At 51.5% G+C, this 20256-nt stretch overlaps 1 protein-coding gene and 1 long non-coding RNA gene across 4 annotated transcripts in view; one reads left to right on the forward strand and one right to left on the reverse strand.

Annotated features, from left to right (window-relative positions):
- ELFN1 (extracellular leucine rich repeat and fibronectin type III domain containing 1) overlaps positions 1-4369 on the forward strand; it is a 105419-nt gene extending 101050 nt beyond the window's left edge. For all 3 annotated transcript variants that reach the window (XM_064673153.1, XM_064673154.1, XM_064673152.1), the window contains one exon: positions 800-4369. In XM_064673153.1, coding sequence (XP_064529223.1) covers positions 1240-3630 — 2391 coding nt within the window. In that variant the 5' untranslated portion in view covers positions 800-1239 and the 3' untranslated portion in view covers positions 3631-4369. The remainder of the gene's footprint in view (positions 1-799) is intronic.
- LOC135423174 (uncharacterized) overlaps positions 1-7864 on the reverse strand; it is a 45137-nt gene extending 37273 nt beyond the window's left edge. Inside the window, exon 1 of the long non-coding RNA XR_010434731.1 lies at positions 6267-7864. This is a non-coding gene — a long non-coding RNA (uncharacterized LOC135423174). The remainder of the gene's footprint in view (positions 1-6266) is intronic.
- Positions 7865-20256: the final 12392 nt, after the last annotated feature.

The raw sequence follows: 20256 nt of genomic DNA on the forward strand, positions 1-20256 counted from the left end.
CTAGTCTTCAAACAGCTGTTTCTGGCTGAGGAGGGAAGGTCTTGTCCTATCCTCTGCAAATACACTTGTTATGCCACTGAATGCTTGAGGGTTTTCCACATGTCTGCATCATTTCACCTGGGAGGAGGAAAGAGGTCTTGGAGAAAGGCAGCAAGACCCAACCAGGAGCAAGGACACCGGATATTTCACAATCACAGCAGTGTGTTTTGCAAAGAGTGCCCTGAAACTACTGCTTGGGTTCCCAGAAGCAGGACAAGTGCTCGGTGCTGGGCTTTATCCCAGATGCCACCCAGCAGTGCAGGCAGAGAGAGACGGTGTCCTCAACCAGCACCTCCTTCTGTGGGCACTGCTGCTGCGCACACCAGCACGCGAGACAGTCAGGATTCCCCTCAGCAAAACGCTGCAGCATCAAATCTACATCAGAGCGAGTTGTCTAGACTTCATCTGCTCTCAGTGGAGAGGAACAGACACTTCTGGGGCATCACTCCTCTCCTTCTAAGGTAGACACCTAAATAGGTCAGACTAACAGTGCACTGGATGTTTGTTGGTCTCTCAACTGCCTAAAATGCGATGCTGGACAGGGGCTCAGAGGATGACCTCAGTGGTCAGTGACCACCTCTCCTTGTGCTGCCAAGTGCTGCTGGTGGCAGCCAAATAAACAAAAGGCTCCTTGAAAGATGATAGCCAGAGTGAGAAGGCAGGTGCCTAACTTTAAGAGGGTAGTTGGATGCATCTCCAACACCTCTGAATGCTGTCTTTTCTTTGTGTTTAGTTTGTGCTTGTGTTTTGTTTTGAGCAGGTGAGCCGAGGGACTGAGCAGGGGAAGCCAAACCCATGGAGGCACATGGAGATGGGGACCAGCACCGCTATGGGCAGCAAAAAGAAAACGAGGAGATGTACTATAAAAAGTGAGAGGAAGGCTTGTCTCTGAGCCGCAGGGACTCCTCTGCACGGGCGCTTAACTTCATGACTCCCTCCTCGAGATGCCAGAGACCTGGTGATGTGGGACCAGCCTCAGCCACCCAGGCCTTGGTAGCAGCCCCTGGCTGGTGGCTGCCGAGTACCGTGGGCACCGAGGTCCTCTTTCTCCACAGACGCGTCCCTCCCGTCTCCAAGCCATGAGGAGAAGGGAGAGGCAAGCAAAGCTGCCGAAGAAGCACTAGCCCACGTCTTCCCAGCCCCTGTCCTGTTCCCCGCTTCCAGCAGACCAGGAGCCCCCTCTCCGTGCTGCCCTTCCAGATGGCAGGTCGCCGGTGGGCCGCGACGTCAGCCCTCTGCATGTACGTGGCGGCCGTCTCTCTCCTACATGCCGGCGGGGTGCGGGCAGACTGCTGGCTCATCGAGGGGGACAAGGGCTTTGTCTGGTTGGCCATCTGCAGCCAGAACCAGCCCCCCTACGAGTCCATCCCCCAGCAAATCAACAGCACCATCGTGGACTTGCGGCTGAACGACAACAAGATCAAGAGCGTGCAGTACGCCTCGCTCAGCCGCTTCGGCAACCTGACATACCTCAACCTGACGAAGAACGAGATCTCCTACATCGAGGACGGTGCCTTTTCAGGACAGTTCAACCTCCAGGTGCTGCAGCTGGGTTACAACCGACTGAGGAACCTCACCGAGGGCATCCTCCGGGGCCTGGGAAAGCTGGAGTACCTCTATCTCCAGGCCAACCTCATCGAGACCGTCACCCCCAATGCCTTCTGGGAGTGCCCCAACATAGTGAACATTGACCTGTCCATGAACAGGATCCAGAGACTCGACAGCAACACTTTTCGGGGCCTAAACAAGCTCTCTGTCTGTGAACTCTACAGTAACCCCTTCTACTGCTCCTGTGAGCTCCTCGGCTTCCTTCAATGGCTGGAGGCTTTCACCAACATGACACGCACCTATGACCGGATGCAGTGCGACTCCCCGCCTGACTACATGGGCTACTACTTGTTAGGCCAAGGCCGGACTGGCTACCGCAATGCTCTGAGCATGCTCTCGTCCCTCTGCACTGGTGGCTCCTACACTGTGATCCCTCGTTTTATCCCTCCCAGGTACCAGGTGACCACGGTGCCCTCCGAAAGCCCCTGCTCTGAGGAGGAGTGTTCCTCCGGCGACGGCACGACGCCGCAGTTCTCCCTCTTCACGCCCATCGGTGAAACAGAGGTGCGCCCCAACATCCAGGTGAAGCACCTCAACCACAACTCGGCCGTCCTCACCGTGCAGATCCCCTACCCCTTCAGCAAGATGTACATCCTCTCCCAGTTTGAAAACGGCTTCTCCTCCATGATCACCAAGCTCAGGAAGAAGGAGGAGAACATCACCGTGAGCAACCTAGTAGCACAAAGAGATTACACCTACTGTGTAGTCTCTGTCCACCAATACTCCAAGTACAACCACACCTGTGTCACCATCACACCCACCAGACCCAACCGCAAGGAGCCAGTGCCCACCCCTTCCACTGCCACCCATTACATCATGACAATCCTGGGCTGTCTCTTCGGCATGGTGATTGTCCTGGGCGTTGTGTATTACTGTCTCCGGAAGAGGCGCCAGCAGGAGGAGAAGCACAAAAAGGCTGCCGGCAGCATGAAGAAGACCATCATCGAGCTGAAATACGGGCCAGAAATGGAGACCACCAGCATCACCCAGCTGTCCCAGGGACAGATCCTGGGTGGGGAGACAGTGACCCGCATCCCCTACCTACCTTCTGCTGGTGAGGTCGAGCAGTACAAGCTGATTGACAGCAGCGAGACCCCCAAGGCCACCAAGGGCAACTACATGGAGGTGAGGACGGGTGAGCAGCCCGAGAGGCGAGACTGTGAGCTGTCCCTGCCGCCGGACTCCCAGGGCTCTGTGGCTGAGATCTCCACCATTGCCAAGGAGGTGGACAAGGTGAACCAGATCATCAACAACTGCATTGATGCCTTGAAATCCGAGTCCACCTCCTTCCAAGGGGTGAAATCAGGGGCAGTCTCTACGGTGGAGCCTCAGCTGGTGCTCTTATCAGAGCAGATCCCCAGCAAACATGGATTCCTTTCCCCCGTCTATAAGGAAAGCTACAACCACCCTCTCCAGCGGCACCACAGCATGGAGGCGGCCCCCAAACGCTCCAGCACCTCTTCCAGTGGCTCCATACGGAGCCCCAGGTCCTACCGCTCCGAGGGATCGGGCCACAAATCAGAAGCCAAATACATCGAGAAGACATCCCCCACCACCGACACCATCCTCACTGTGACACCGGCCGCGGCCATCCTGCGGGCAGAGGCGGAGAAGATCCGCCAGTACAGCGAACACCGGCACTCGTACCCCAGCTCGCACCAAGGGGAGCAGCACGACAGCATGGGGGGGAGAAAGCCCTCCATCCTGGAGCCTCTGACCCGCCCTCGCCCCAGAGACCTGGCCTATTCCCAGCTCTCGCCTCAGTACCACAACCTGAGCTACACCTCCAGCCCAGAGTACACCTGCAAACCATCCCACAGCATCTGGGAGCGCTTCAAACTCAACCGCAAGCGGCACAAAGATGAGGAGGAATATATGGCAGCCGGCCATGCCCTACGCAAAAAGGTCCAGTTTGCCAAAGACGAGGATCTCCACGACATCTTAGACTACTGGAAGGGCGTCTCTGCCCAGCAAAAGTCCTGAGTCCTCACATAGCTCGTGACTTAACACACTAACTGGACCAAAAGAAATCTGCAGCAGCTATTTTTATTCAGACTGTCTTTGAAACAAAATAAAATTAAAAAAAAAATAAAAATAAAAGAGAGAACAAATTATGAAAAATCTATAAATATTCTATATAATATATAAAGTGAGATATTAAAATGTCCTCACGTTGGTGAGACGCACCAAATTTGAACACGAACTTTGCAGAACAAACAAACTGTGGAGTGAAAGAAAAAAAAAGTTTTGTTTCATTTTGATTTTTTAAAAAAAAATGAGAAAAAAAGAAAAAATTGAATATAAAAAGAAAATGAAAGAGCGGGCAGAGAGCTGAGGTCTGGCGTTTCCCAATATTGCATTGCATGAGTCCCTATTCCGTGATTTTGTGGATTCTTTGTGAACAGTTTGTGTTCTTCCTTTCCTTCCAAAATCAACAGCGACAAAAACAGCAACAAAAACCAAAAAGAGACCAGAAGGAGCTCCATCTTTTGGGCTGTTTTTGCAAACGGAGTCTTCCAGTTTAGACTTTTACTCGGTTGAAGGCCCGTTCACATTTTCACTCATTGAAAGGTTTTACCACACATTGCATTGTAAACTGAAGTCGTTAATTGTACAGAGAAAATTTCTATATTTGCAATGTTTGCTGTATAATGAGAAAGAGAGAGGAGAAAAAAAACAATACTACATCTACTAAAAATATATATATATATATCTATATTCACCTGTTTGTACCAGGTTTTAATCATGGATTTTAGAGAAAGAGATGGAGTTTTGTTTGAAGGACTTTTTTGTTGGTTGGTTGGTTGATGGGATATTTTTTGGAGTGGGGGGCGAGTGTCTGGATTTCTAAGTGTTTGGTTTTGATTTCTTCCTCCAATCGTCTGTGTCCGAGTCCTTCTCACTTCCAAGTACATTGAAGAAAAGAGGCATGTACCTGGAAAAGCAGAATACCTCACTTTATTCCAGGTGGGAGACCATCACCACCAGGAACTGGGAAGGGGATGAGAAGTGAAGGGCTTTTGGTTGAGCAGGTGGGGTTGCTCCTGCAAATTAAAAGGTATTGATCTCTCCCCTTAAACGGATGTATCCGGGGCGTGGTGGCCCTCGGGATCAGCCACTGAGTGGGGGTTATCCCTTCACTTTCAAGATGGGGAGGTGACAATGAATTAGAGGAGAAAGCCTCTTGCTGCACTACACAGAAGGACATTATTGAGGGGTGATTTTGCTGAGAGAGAAAACACTGAGCATTTACAGCTTTCCCATACTGATCAGCCCTTGAGATTCTGAGACTGAAAGGCCCTCTGTCTATGTCTTTGGTCCACCCAAGCACATACACGTCCCTCAACTATTTCTCTCTGATGCTGGTCCAAGATTCCACAGCTTTTTGCCCCATCTCTAAAATACTCACAAATGATGCCCTGCTCATGGGGTGAGGAGGAGAAGGGAGATGTTGAGGCCACCCTGGTGGCCAAAGGATGCAGTTTTGCCCTGATCAGCTCCAGCTGAGTCACAGATCCCCATGTCTCACTCGCCCAACGACCGACACAAAGTGGGGGCTTCACAAGGGTCTGGGAAGTGCTCTGCTCCCAGGTGAGTGTGTGGGAGCCCAGTGAGCCAGCAGAGTGAGGTGATAAGCTCTCCAAATGCTGCCCTGTGAGGCCCTCCTGCTTGCCAGAGTTTTTCCCTTACATCCTGCTCACAAGTCTCTTTGGATGGACATCCTGAGTCCTGACGGATGAGCACTAGGGCCCAGGAGCAAACCATATCCCATCCTGTTATTTCAATATTTCAAAGCGATTTTGACAGGTATTCCTGCAAAAGGTTATGTTTGTTCAGAAAGGAGCTGAGCCAGGAAGACACAGAGCAGGCTGGGAAGTGCATGAGTTCATTCCCCATGGTTATTTGTGTAGACAACTAACCATTAGCAGGATTTCATAATAAAAAGCAGGCAATTTCTCCTGGAACAGATTTGCTCTGCCTGTGCAAAGGCATGTTCCTCCACCTCCTCCAGGTGCCCCAGGTACTGCCCACAGCATGTAGCTTCCTAGGGCTGTCTTGCTTACGAGACAGTGAACAGGACCTGGAGAGGGAAATTGAGGATCACCCATCTCTTGTTCAGTGCCATCACAGCAAGTCATTCCCCAGATCTCAGCTGTAGCACCTGGACCAAAGCAAACCCTTCAGCTGAGACAGCCTTCCCTTGCAAACCCTGAGTGCCCCCTCATAGAACCATAGAATGGTTTGGGTTGAAAGGGACCTTAAAAATCATCTAGTTCCAACCCCCTGGCAGGGGTGCCACCCATGAAATCAAGTTGCTCAGGGCCCCATCCAGGGCTCACATCTTGGAGAAACAGGAGCTGGTCAGCAAGGATGGATAATAGAAACACTAGTGGGGCCTCCTGACACTGTTTCATGGTCTCAGGAGATTCCTCAGTGAGAGGCTGGGGTGGTCCAAGGTGGTGGCAGTTCATGAGTTAATCTGAGCTCAGGTGTCAGTGTTGACAGTCACTGATAAATACCCAAAGACCTTCCTCAGTCTCTCCCCCCACTGAGACCATTCCCACACCAGTGGAGTGTGATGCCTTGCTGTGGAGGCAGCTGCCAGCTCAGCTTCTTACCTAGGGCGATCCATTTTGCTCCTCTGCCTCTGTTTCCTCCTCTGCAAAATGCTTCCTTGTGGTGTTGAGGGCGTAGGCTGGCTGGGGAGGCTCAATTAATTAATTGCCTGTCTGTGAAGCCCGTTTAGCTCCTAGAATAAAAGCTGCTATCGAAATCCAAAGTTGTTAGTGGCATAAAACAGCAGGAGCAGTTGAAATCAAAGCCTGATTCTGTTTTCACACCAGGATTTCACTGGTCATAAACCAACAGAGACTGACACAGGAATGTGATACAGCAGCACTGGCCTTTCTAAATTAAACACTTCCCACATGCAAACTGCCTGAAAAAAAGTAGGGTTAGAAAAAGTCAAGGCTTCTCTATCTCCAAGATATCTCCAAAGGAGGCACCAGCACATGCATCACCCTGTACCCCATTGTTGGTGAGGCCTCACCACAGGTCTCCAGGTGGCTCCTGGGGTGATGGCCATGCTGCTGAGCACCTTCCAGCCTCCTTTCTCTCCCTCCAAAACAGGGTGCAGTACTGGCAACCATGGTCCACATCCCTCAGCAGAAGATGCCATAAAATGAGCTGTGAAAAGAGCCAGAAAAGAAAATGGAAGAGGTCTCACTGTTCCCAAAGCCACCACCCCATCCACGGAGCTCCAGAGGTGCCTCTGCACGGGGCCTGGTGAGCTCTGTCCACAGCACCCTCCATCCCCTCCAAGGCAGTCACTTTACAGACCCCTTCAAGGGCGAAGGGGAAAGTTTACCAACTGTGACCCATCGTGTGCTTTTCTTTGTTGTTTTGTCTCCTGTCCAGCTACCAAAGCTCTCAAGCTGCTTATGCAAAGAGAAGTGGCACCTTGTCCAGTCAGGCTGTTCCTGCTACCCCAAACCCATCCAAAGCAAGGGGGCCCCTCACCAAGCAGAAAGGAGGGGGCATGGAAAAGGCATGTTGGAGTGAGGAGATGGGGAGGCCAAGGGAAATATTTCTCCTTTGTTTTGCCCCACCTGAAGGGGCAATGGGGACCAGTGAACTGGGAACCAGCATTGAAAGGCACTGCCTATGGAGGTTCCCATATCCCCCTCCTTCAGCAGTCTGGGCTTTGACACTGGAACAAAGGGAAGAGAAAAGGAAAGGAGGGAAAGGGATGAAAGGCAGGGAGAGGTGTGTAGGTCAGAGGTGTGGGAGCACCTGTGCCTGGCACAGGACAGGCAGCAGCCCCCAGAGAGGCCAGCAATGGCATCAAGCAAAGCTGCTCCAAGAGAGAGTTTTTTTTAAGAGTGAGCAGTTGTTTCCCTGTGGCAATGAAACAGAGAAAAGGAGCAGAGGGACCCGTTGCTTCTCTGAGAAATTTCCTCACTGGCTGAGGGTGGAGAGAGCTGTGTCTGCTCCTGGGAAATGCTCTTGGAGAGCCAGGAAAGCAGCTGCCCATGGCTGTGCTGAGCTGCCCCCTCACCACTGTCACCTCTCCAAGGATGTCCCTGATAAGCACCAAGGGAACAAGCACTCCTGTACTGCAGGGTCCCTGGGCTGCCTGCCAGGCACGGGGTGTGTACAGGACGTGCAGACCCAAACTCACCTCAGAAAGCACAGCTCTGCCCTCCTCTGCCACAGGCACCAGGGACACACACAGCTGATGTGCAACAGGATGGTGTCCTCTGACATGGATTTCAGGTTCCCACCACCATGTCACAGCCTCTGCTCTCCCAAAACTCTATGAGCACTTGTGTAGCCCTGCACCTGATCTTCACTCCCTGTTGCTGGCTGCCACCACCAGCCCTTGAGCCCTCTCCCTGCCACTGCTCCCTCTCAGCCCTGATCCTGTGAGCCTGCCCACCACCAATAGCCACTGTATGGGAATCCTGCTCCAGGGCTCCTCTGCTTCCTGCAGTCCCTGGGGTCATGTGGAAATGCGTTCTGCTGATGCCCTTTCAGTATCCACAAAACTACTGTTATTTAAACCACCTGTCTTCAAAGGCAAAACCAAGGTAGGACTAAAAATCCCTCCTCTGATCCCTCCCCCAGCATCCCAGGTAGGACAGCTTCTTGTTGGAGCATAAATCCAAGCCCACATTACCCACAGCTCAATCCTCACTCTGGTCCAGAGCCAGCAAAGGACCCTGCCATGTGTTGCAAAGTCTGTGTGATACCTAGAGCTTGGATATTATTTAAAAACTTGTAAATTAGGACAGAAACACCCCTCCACTCAGACATGCACCATTTAAGCCCAGCGCTCCAGAGGGCATCCGCCAGCCCTGGTGTGCACACTGGTTGTGTCCATCTGTTCCAAAGCATGGCCTGTGGGAAGAGCCACATTCACAGAGAGAAACGTGGGGAGCAAAGGGTGACTGCCTGCCCAGCTGCCTCCCCAGCGCAGCAAAGCACTTGAGAGGGAATGTGGCAGCCCTGGAGCTGGTGGCTGCCTTTTTCTTCAGGTGTGAACCCACCTCCAGGCCAGCACTGGAGCCTCCTCACGGCTTCAGCTGAGTCTACCATGAGAGCAGGTACAGATCCCATGGGAGGGGTCTGCAAGGATGCATGGAGGCCCTAAGGCAAGAAGGTACTCCCATTCACCACCCTGACTGTGACAACAGCCAGATTGCATTGGCTTTGCTCAAATCAAGCCAGTGACCAGCAGTGTTTGCTGGGTGATGGCACCTCTCCTAGGGCTGCCAGCACCACTGGAGCCATCTCTCTTCCAGCCCCACTGATGCTTATGGCTCAGCCCATGCATTCCCACCCGGGTGATGCCCAGGGCCACTGGAGAGCCAGAGCCAGAGCAGGGCCCTGGGCACACACCCCAGTAGCCCAGCCAGCTCCTGCTCCTTCATGATCCCTCACTCCCAGCGACCTCAGCCAACTTCCCCCCACCCCACTTGGAGATCAGCCCTTCCCTGAATGAGGTCTTGGTGAACCAAAAGCTTCGTTGCTCGAGAGCCCCAAACTCACCCCTGTGGTGGATGTGGCTCTGCAGGAGTCAGGAGCAGCAGCACAGCCCCCGGCGAGGCTCCTGCTGCAGCCTGGCTGCCTGTCGGGCTCTGGAGCAATAAATCACCCTGTCTGCAGGAGAGAGGGTCAGCAGGGGTGGAGGACAGTGCGGTGGAGGCCTCATCATACAAATCCTTTGGGCGAGGAGGGGTCTGGGGGAGGCTGTGGGAGGGTGTGCTGTGGCGTGGCTGGACCAGACCCAAGAGCGTGGATCGATGAGGGTGATTGAAGCCAGCACGCACTGCACTGGGCTATTTTTAGCACAGCCAGCAGAGCAGGAATTTGGGAGCCCAAGTCAGAATTTATCTGCATCTGTGAGGGCTCGTCAGAGGAGGACCAACAACAACACCCCACTGGGGTGTAGCAGCACCCTGATGCACATTTTGGGACCTGCCCACCTTGGCTTCAGCACCCCTTCGGTGCCTCTCCGCTGCAGTGCCCACTGCAGTGGGGACAGTGTCACCACCCCAAGGCTTGTGAGCTGTGAGCACGTGGATGCACATGGACACAGGATGGAGACAGAGCAGAGGAGAGGGTAGGGGATGGACCGCAGGGGATGAAGGGGTTATTTGTGAAAAGCACTGATCCTACCTTAAATGTGTAGGAGGTGTGAACAGGTCTTCTAGCGTGGCTGCAACACTGCCTGGCTCCATGGAGTGGGGCCAGGCAGGTGTGGACCTCAGCCCCAGCCCTCTCCTCCAGCTCCTCCCTCCCCATTTACACACCACAGGCTTTCCACTGTGGGGACCTGGGTCAGTTTTTCTGGGTAGGTGTCCAGAGATGAAATTGTTCTCCAGAGAGAGGTGTATAGCACATTTCCTTTCCTTCAACTTTTACTCTCTTTGCTGCCCTTTCTTTTGGTTCACATTGGATGTGAACATGGCTGTTTCCTTCCCTCTGCAACTTCCCTGTCCCTGCAGAAAACCAAAGGAGCCTGCCAAGTCTCCAAGTTTGCATGTGTGCCTTTTCAATAATTCAGTGGGAATGTTAATGACACGGGTGTGTTGTTGTTCCTGCATGAGCCAATCACTTCTCACATCCCATCAACATCTGTTTTTTTTCACACTCAGCTCAGCTGTTGGGCAACAGCCATTTGCTGCTCACCTTTACTTGCCTTGCCATTAAAGGGCTCATTAATGTACTCCATCCTTGCTTTCTTTAGGACTAAAATATTTCCATTTCTGTCTTTTATCAGTTTTCTCATGGTTTATATCCTCTCCTCTCTGCACCATGCAATGCCCTTTTCTAATGAGCTCCTCTCTCTGGTCCATCTCATCTATTAAGCTATGTGAGTGCTGTCTCCTGCGTCGTCTTGCTCATCTCCTGGGGTCTCATCTGGGTCTATCATATTCCTTAGTGTTTCCAGCTGTGAAAGGAAATGATCAGCCTCACCTACAACATCCACAATTTCCTCCCACCCCACTCGCCTTACTCACAGCCCTCCAGTCTGGCTCATCCCCCCCAGAGCATCCAGCTTTGACAGCCTCCTCCATCCTTGCATGAGCCCCTGGCTGGATTGCCCTGATTTGCAGGGTTGTGATGGAATGCCTTAAAGTTTGTGTGTGGTGCCTGCAGCTTGTCTCTGCTGGTGGCCTCTTAAATCTGTTCCTCTCTCTCAGCACTGATTTTCCACAGCAGAGCTCTCCTTGGGCACCTCCAGCTCTGCAGTCAAGAGCTCCCAGCCCATCCGAGTGGCAGGAGGCCTCTCTGGGTACTGCGAAAGCTCCTCTGTGGTCTCACAAGTAAATACTGGCACTCTTCACAAGAGGCAGCTAAATTAATTAATCTTGTTCTACCACATTTGGAGCCAAGACACAAAGGTTCCCGCTCCCTGCAGCTGGGGCTTAAAGCCTGCTTCTCCCAAAAATGCCCTCCTGCCCCACCTGGGATCTGTGCTGCAGTAAGATTGGAGGAACAGGAGTAGAGCAGTTCTTGGGAGTCACTCCAAGGGGCTGGCAGTGCCAACAACCCACTGGACAAGTGGCCACGGAGTACACTGACACAAATCATCCACCACTGTCCAGCTGAATCCTCCCAGATGTGTCCAGCTCAGTTTAGGCTGACAAAGATCTTGTGTGCACAAAAAACTCTTGTGTTTTGAGCTTTCTCACCAGCCATCTCAGGTGTTGCAATTTGTTACCTCTCCATACAACCTTATCTCAATTACATCCTCAGATCACTCTGGCTGTAACAACACTACCACCCACCACAGAGCTGGCACACACACATCTCTGCCTGGGAAATCCCAGGCAGCCCCACACATGAGGAACCCTTCACCTGCTGACAGCTGACAAGCACTGAGCTGCTCCACTGCCACCTCCAGCCTTGCAGGGCGATCACAGCTCCTAAAAGACAGTCAGATGCAGACACTGGGGCTTGGGGTATGAGATTGCCAGCAGAGGCTAGGGAGGGCAGGTGCCTGGCCACTCCAGATGTATTTCCATGGCAGAGCTCGTAGCCAGGGAGGATGGTGAGGTGAGGGGTGGGCTGGCTTCTCCTCTCCCACCATCTCACAGTTCTGTCCTAGACACTGCTGCTCTGAAGCTGTCAGGAGATGGATTCACCTACCAGTGTGAAGTCTGAGCCAGTACCATTCTTCTGCAAAGCCCACATATAAGGGTGGAGATTTCCAGGTCCAGTGAGGTATTTTGGCTGGCACCAGGGTACAAAACCGTCCAAAGACTAAGAAACTAAAACAGCACAAGGCATTGCAGGAAGCTGCCAGCAAGTGGGAGGAGACAGCTTATCCAGGGAGCTAATTTAGCTGGAAGGAAAGAGAAAAGATGCAAGATGTTCCCCTATTAAGAAAGAAAAATAACATGCAAGAGCAAGGAGCCAGAGGTTGAAGTGCCCATGGGAAAGTGGTGTAGATGCATTTGAGTTTAAGAAGCCAAAGCAGAGCTGGTGCAGATGCTGGACCCAGAACCAAGGCTGCTTTAACCCAGGGTTTAGAGGCAAAGGTTAGGATGAAGCTTGCAGAGACCTGGAAGCCACTGAGGTGGGTGAATTGTAAGTGGCACTGTGTTTAATCTGAGCAGAATGCATGAAACCGAATAATGTAATTGGAAGGGTTACTTAAACTGAGTATTCAGAGGGAAAAATAAAGCTTTGCAGGGAAAATAATAATACTTAGCACTTGTAATGTGCTTAGCATCTTCAAAAATTGGTCAGCCATTAACTGATTGCTCCTCTGCTAAGTCCAAAGGCTAATAAAAAGGGATGGTTCATTTAGTTATTTCACAGCTGAGCTTCTCAATAAGGCATGAGGAAGTGATTGCTGCTCTCAAGCATGCTGGTAAATAAACAGTTGGAAGTAAGAAAAAGCAACATCCCCCCAGCACTTGGTCACAGTTTCATGCTCAGTTCCTTCCTTCCTTACCTTGAGCTTGTCCAGTCCAGACCTGTTGACAGGGAGCTTGTCTGAAAGTCTGGACATCATGGACGGTTCCAGGTCTCCAACAGTTCCAAAACTTGGTGTTTCTTGCCCAGGAACTGCCCCTCTGCCAACATGAGCAGGGATGTGGACTCCATGGGGCATTTGTCTGTGGGTGGATGGGGTGGGTGATTTGGGCTTGGAGAGACCCTGCTTATGGCCTTGGCAAGCACAGAGGCTGAGGGAACAAGGCAGCCTTTTGGAGGGCAATAAAGATGGAGGTATTTTATATTTGTTTTACTTAAAAAGCAAACAGTCCCTTTTTTGTTTGATGAGCAAGCGATTTCATAAACACTGCAGAGAAAACATGACACAGTTGCACCTCGGTGATTTCCAGCCTCTTTTCTTGGCAGCAGCAGCAGAGGAGAGGTGAAGTGCCCGAGTGGCTGCCCCACACACAGCCCCCAGTTGTCTGGGGGTGGCCAAGGGCCTGGGGGCTGCTCCTGGTCAAAGCAAAGGGAAGCAGTCAAGAAGAGGGAACTCTCCTCAGGATGGAGCCATTCAGTCCAACATATGTACAGCCCCAGCACGGTGAACAATGAGCCCATCTCATGCCAGGTACTGCCACAGGCCTCACCACTTCAGAGAAAGGGAGCTGCACAGGTGCTCAGCTGCCCCCATAGAAGTGCTCTATTTTTGGTGCAGACTCCACTTTGCTGGGGCACAGGCTCCAGGTGTCCCAGCTCTGTGCTGGAGGGATGTCTCCCAAGGGTCCCACCAACCATCTCTGGACTGTGTGAGGTCTCCAGCTCACCCCAGAGCTCTCAGGACAGCAGCCAGGAGAAAGCCATGGTTCACCCATGGCCTGCCCAACCCCAGCAGCAAAGAACTCCTAGAAGATGCTGGGGAGCTATTTCTCCACCTCACTGTTGGGTGATCCAAGAGGGGTCCTGCTGCTTTACAGAAGAGATGCACAATTATTCATCTCTGAAAGCATTTGCTGGGATAAAATACACCCCCCAGGGCATAGAGCTGAACTTGGCTTTTCTGGGATGTATCCAGCAGCAGCAGTGCCATCATTAAAAGCCTTTGGTGGAGACGGGAGTTGAGGGATCTTATGTTCCCCTGGCTTTTCGCCCCAGGCACTGCCTCCTGCTCTCTCAGCCATGCCTGTGGGCTTTGTGCTTTCTTTCTCCAGGTTTTCTTCTTCTTAAATGAAAGATTCCCCATCTCTGCTGCAAGCATGGACTGTGGACCCTGTGCTGAGAGGATGAGCCAGGTGAGAGCAGGAAGAAGTGAGCAGGGACTCCTGACACCAGTGTTACCACTAAAAGCCTCTCCCCTGAGGCAGGTTTTTCTTGAGTGAGGCACACAGGTCAGCACCTTGATGATTTACAGTTCAGGACATCATCTGGGGGACCTGGGGAAGGCGCTGAGCACAGGGACAGCAGCAGCCTTGATGGGTCGCTTAAACACATTTCTGACTGGAGGAAATCCGGGATGTGGCATGCTAAGGATGCCACACTAACTTCTGCTAAATGCTCACATACAGCCAGGCAGCAGATACGTGGTCTGTGAAGGCACTGCCGATTTTCCTCTGCCTGCTTTTGGCATAACGAAGCCCTATGGGTGTGTATAAACAAAGCCAGCATCTCTCTCGCTGGACCTCATGCATCATTTATAGCCAGCTTTTCCGTGGCACAAGCAACATTTACATATGCCAGCATTAATTCCGAACGCCACTTCAAAGCCATCTCTGTCTAATGAACCCCGTGCGCTGTGCACAGCAAATTCCACCCGAAAAATAATTAGCAACACACGCCACCAAAGCGTTACAGGGGGAACGCAGCACACCACCTGCTGAAGCAAATGAATGCCTGATTTATTTATTTTTTGCCACTTTTTAGCAATATTCAGGCACTGACTCAAAGCTGTGCTCTCTTCTCGGCTTTGTAGGGCCCTGGGAAGCGTCACGTTCCCACTCTGCTTTCCAGGCTGAGGGGTGATTGATTGGGGGGGGGGAGTTATATAGAATCATAGAAAGGCTTGGGTAGGAAGGGACCTCAAAGATCATCTAGTTCCAACCCCCTCACCACGGGCATGGGCAGGGCATATGTTTTTCTTAGATCACAGCTGGACAGAGTTGTGCAAGACCCTGCTGATTTCTCTGTGCTGGGAGTGCCAGTCAGGATTTAGAGTGCAAGCAGCTCTGTCCCTTTCTCTGAAGCTGCACAAGTCCCAGGCTTTTGGGATGCTGTCATCTCCTGACCAGCCACAGGCTGGTGGCCGGGAGCAGGACAGGACACACCTAGTCTCACCCCAGTCTGATGGTCCCACGGATGCTTTAGCCCCGACTAGCATCAGCTTCACTGAGAAAAAAAAAAGAAACTGGAAAGAGATCAGGAGATTAAGGTTTTGGTGCCTGTACCAGCCATGGTGCTCCCACCCCATACTGGCGCTACTGTGAACAGCTCAGGGAACCAAGCTGGCTGCACAGAAATTATTTCCTTTAATCTGTGTCAGAGCTGCCCAGTCCAGCTCATGGCAGGAGAAGCAGCATGTTTTGCTCAAGGCCTGATGTGGTGGCATTGCCAATGGGACACCCAGGTAACAAACCACCACGGGAGAGGGCTGGAGGCCAAACCTGGAGGTGGCTGTGGGCACAGGGGGATCAACTGCACCGGGATGATGCTGGGATCATGGATTCTCCTGGTTCTGTCCTCCTGGACTGGAAGGAAGGTGCTCAGCAGGACACTGCTCTCAGCCCCGTGCTGCGCTGCCCGTGTGGTCTTGACAGCATCAAACCACGGGATTCAAACTGTCAGTCTCTGCCTTGTTAGGATGCAAGGGGTTAAACTGTTCTTCCTATGCAAATTATGCTTAATTAATCCTTTTCATCAGTTGCAAATATACCTTCTGAACCCTATTAAAAACATGAATATGCAAATTCAGACCTTTTTTAATACTCATTTTCAAGGACTTGGAGTCAGGCTTGATTATTCGATTCCCGTTAACAGCCTGTAAAACCTGGTGCAAAATTTAATTTCCATTTTAAGTTACCAAAAAAAAATATGAATCTGTTGGTAATTAAGCTAATTACAGTGTTACACTAAAGAGGAGACAAACAAGGAGGACAAGATCATTCATTACATTTAACACCGGTTACAGGACCTAGGGACTGTCCCGAGTTAACCGTGAAGCCAGGAAAGAGCCATGATGGAAACAAGGTGCATGTGAAGAGGTTGTGGCTTTTGGGGGGCCCAGTGTCTTCCTCACCTTGGGAACACATCTCCTTCAGTCCTATGAGCCACCCTCCTCCTCCTCCTAAGAACAGAAGCAAGGAAGAGAAGGTGCAGCCAGGCTGGAGGGGTGTTGTAGCTGTTGTGGGGTCTCTGCACAGGGTAGGAACATGCTTGGGATTGGAATTTCAGAGTAACCTGTAGAACCACCCTATCTGCCAGAGGGACTGGGGCTGGGCATCCTACGCAGTGGGATTTCCATCCACCCACAGCACTTTCTCCATGTGTGGAGTGCAGGGGGGAGGTTAGCTGACAACTCCCTTCACAGTGGCAAAGCCAACAGGGAATGACCAGACTCTGCAGAGGCACCTACAAACCACTGCTCCACAGCCACACTGGGAAGCAAACAGAGGTACAGGATGTGACTCCCTATAGCTCATGCCCATGCCCAGCATATGTTGGGAGATGCCAACCAAACCAGCTCAGCCTACACCACACAAACCTCCCCTGCTGGGCAGTGCTGGTGGCTCCCAACTTGCCCTTCAAGCTTCCCGTGTTTCCCAGCTCTGCCTGCATGCAATTAAAAGTGATGCTATAGACTATTAATTATGGTTTACCACCACAGTGATCTCTTCAAATCAGTCATTAGGACACCCGGGGTCTATTCTGCACTTGCTGTTTTCTTGAGAGTTTGCAAAGTTAACATGCAACTTGTGAGAGCTGTAATCCTCACCTCAGGGATGGCAGCACTCCATGGCAGGCTCGGGCGAGGAGTCCCACGACTGGGGTGGAAGCACAAAGGTGATGCTCTGCCCACAGGAACCAGGGCTCAGCGTCCAGGATACTGGTGCAGGAGACTCCATCATTGAACTGAAGTGCTGGCATTACCTACAGACTTACCCAAAGACATCCAACACCGGCAGGATGGATCCATCCAAGGGATTCGTGCTATCTGGGGAGCTTTTCTCACTCCTCCTTGTCTCAGCGCAGCTGCTGGGATGGGCACCTCAGTTCCCTATGGATTTGGTTCATTCCCTGCCATCGTCTCCTCTCCAGGGCTGTTCCTTCCCCTCCCAGGACTCACGGCGAGAGGAGCTGTCACTTCAGAGCACGCCACTCACGGGCGGCTCTGCCTCGTAACAACGGGATCGGAGCCGGAGCCGATCACGTACATCCCCAAGGGCTGGAGCGTGACTCCCAAAACAAGCTGAGGGAAGACATGTGCACATGGAGGAGCTGGGAGAGCCACAAAGGGGAGAAGGGGTGAAAGAGGGACAGTGTGACTTGCCATCACCCCATTATGTATGTGGCTCTGCATGGTCAGCGGGGAGTGGGAGGCACCTCCAAAACACAGGAGCCAACTGACGTCCATGCTCTCCAATTCTCTTTAGGGAGGCCTCTCCTTGGCAGTGGTTATGGGGCAGCCTGGCAGATGAACCAGCCACCAGCAAGGTGAAGTGCCTGCCATTGTACAGCACAAATGTCACCCAGTAGATGCTCATGGAGAGAGAAAAGGTCCACCTGCCAAACTTCAGAGCCTTTCACCTGCCTGCAGAACACTTCCCATCATGTTGATACCAGAAATTTCTGATCAGATCAATAGAGTGTGATGACAGAGATGATAAGGGAAACGCTCTTGTCCTCTAGCCAAGCCCTGTGCCTGGCACATTCTCCTGCATGTGCATCCTCCTGCCCTTTGACCTGCCTGGTGCACCTTGTCTACTGTATCATATTTTGGGGGGAGTCAGGGATGCAGAATTACCTCCTCAGTCCCTACAAGCAATGATCTTGCTCCCCGAACCATGAGATATGATTGCCCTTATTACTTTAGCTTGCATAGCTGCAAGTCCTGTTAATGGTCATAAAATTACCCAGTCCTTATTTAAATCCTACAGCCGTCTGTGTTTCAGTGACCTCCTGATGGTCTCTGGCTTTGTTCCAGGTTGAAGAAGCATCAGAGGGACCAGGAGGGAAAAAGAGGCAGTGGGAGGATTAAAGAAAAACAACCAAAACCACAACAAGCAACAGCCAACAAAGAGAATTCAAAGTGAAACAGGGAATATTAAAGAGAGCTCAATCAGTCAGCTGGAGAGTTCAAAAAAACATCACCTGTCACAAAGAGAAGGAATATGCATCAGGTAAAATTAGCAACACTAATAAACTCATCAGCACTGGAGCCTGGGCCAGGAAACAGCAGAGGGAAGACAAAGGGGTTGGTAGAGGCTTGATCCCATGTTGGGGAAGCAGAAGAAAACTGAAAAACCTGAGGGAATGTGCTTTGACAGAGGAATGTGGTTTGGGTGGCGACCAAAGGCATGGGCTGCTCCCGACACCTCCAGCAGCAAGGAGCTGCCTTTGTGCTCCTTAACTTACATGGCAGTGGTTTCTTTAAAGTCTGTTTTCTTTCTGTTTTGTCCCTTGTATTTGCTCTGAGGGGAAACAGAAGGAAGGCTGGAGACACAGACACAGTGGGTGGAAGGAGCAGGAGGAGCTGCTGGGATGACCACCCAGGACCAGGGTCTGCAGCAGTCCCTGGGTGAAGGCTTTGGCCACTGGTTTCTATATAGAAGGTTTCTGGAGCAAAAATCTCCTCTTTACTTTGGATGCCAGACCGTTCCCCTGTCCTTTCAAATAACATCTTCAAACTCCCAGAGTACCAATAAATTTTACAATAATAATTCCCCCAAACGAGAAACGAGAACTGGAAAACCCCCAAGCAGCAGAGAACTGTTTTAACGTAACTAAGCTCCAACACAGACTTCCATCAATTTTGCAGCAAATCTGAGTCATGAAATTAAAAGTAGCATCAGCATATTTCCTATTAGCTAGGGTTCCTTTTTCAGAACAGATCATACATTCCTACCCTATTTTTCTAGACACTTGTGTCAATGCGATATCATCAGATGCCGTTCAGTCGCTCCTCTTAGCCTGAAAAAAGCTTTCCTGTTGGGAAGGATGGGATTTTAATATTTAAAAAAGACTTCATGAAAGAGCTTTGCTGATTCTTTATTTATTTATTTATTTATTTAATATCCCTCCCCTGATCAGAGTGGGCGCGTTTTGTAGCTTTTAAATATCATGCAAGTTTCAGCAACGCTGCTATTAAATCCGAATCTGCTGTCACAGCAGGCAGTGGGAATGTGATTCACACCAGCACAGAGAGCCTGTTCCATCCTCCCCAGCTCCTGTCGTTAGCTACAGTCACCTGGCATCCGACACAGTCATCGTTTTCCCAATGTCTTCAAACAGCAAAAAACCACAACAGAACCAAACCTGCCCTGGCTGTGCCCTCTCCCACACTGAGCAGCACGGCCCGCCGGGGTCTGACATCACCTTGGTGATGTCCTAGGAAGGCTCTTGCCTCTCTTTTCCCAGGGTTTATTTTGACATGTCCACCTGTCAGCCCAACTCACACCACTCTCAGCTGTCTCTGAGCCCACTGCTGGGCTGGGAAATTAAAAGGGTGGGTGCTGCTCCTTGTTTGAGCACTGGAGCAAGGGGAGGGGAGCGATGGAGAACCAACAGCAATGCTGGCACTGCTGGCTTCTCTTTCTGCCCAGCACCCTGTTTCTTCAATCCACCCCCAGCTCTCCTGCTGCCCTCCACCCTCTAGGTACCCAACTCCATCACAGCTTCATGCTCTTCCCCCTTCTCCTTCCCTTCCTCCTAAAGCATTACATGGAGAGGATCCAAAATTAACATCTACAAACCCCGAGCTTCTTGTGGCTGATCCCAAAAGGGTTTCCTTAGTTTCTTCTCAGTCATCATGCACTTTCAGGACAATGCTGAGGCTCATGCAAAAAACACAGTACGACGCCAAGAGCCAGGAGACACAAAGTGGGAGCAAAAGGCACCATGTTCAGAGATGTGCCCTTAGGAGAGGCACAAACCTTGCAATACCTGCCTTAGCCCAGAGCTCTGCTGCTTTCACTGACTGCATGGCAGCACCTGACATCTCCTTGCCTGTTTGGTGTTTATATATGCACACAGATGGAAAGGGTTGATCAGCAGAGGAGCGGGGACTCATGAGCAGTTTGAGTGAAGAGAAGCTTCAGGCAACACTGCAAACAAGACGGTGCTCTGACACACACAGTCCCTCTAATAAATCACATTTTACAGTCTATAAACCCAGCGAGCGAGCACAGAGACCCAGCGAGCACATGCACACTTGTGATCGCTCTCGCCTCCCCCTACAACCAACTGCAAATTTATTACCTATCTCCCAAGATTTTCTAAAAGGATTTCCCACAAATGGAGTTGGAGCTTTGCAAGTGATGAGCCAAACCCAGATGGGACTCACCTCGGGTGGTGGCAACTGGGATCTCTGTTTGCATTGCCCCAGGGGGCTGCACCCATGGAAGGGGCAGTGAACACAGGGCCCTGTGATGGGCTTCTGAGCCCCGTGTA

This window comes from Pseudopipra pipra, chromosome 16 (assembly GCF_036250125.1).
Source record: "Pseudopipra pipra isolate bDixPip1 chromosome 16, bDixPip1.hap1, whole genome shotgun sequence".
Taxonomy (NCBI): Eukaryota; Metazoa; Chordata; class Aves; order Passeriformes; family Pipridae; genus Pseudopipra; species Pseudopipra pipra.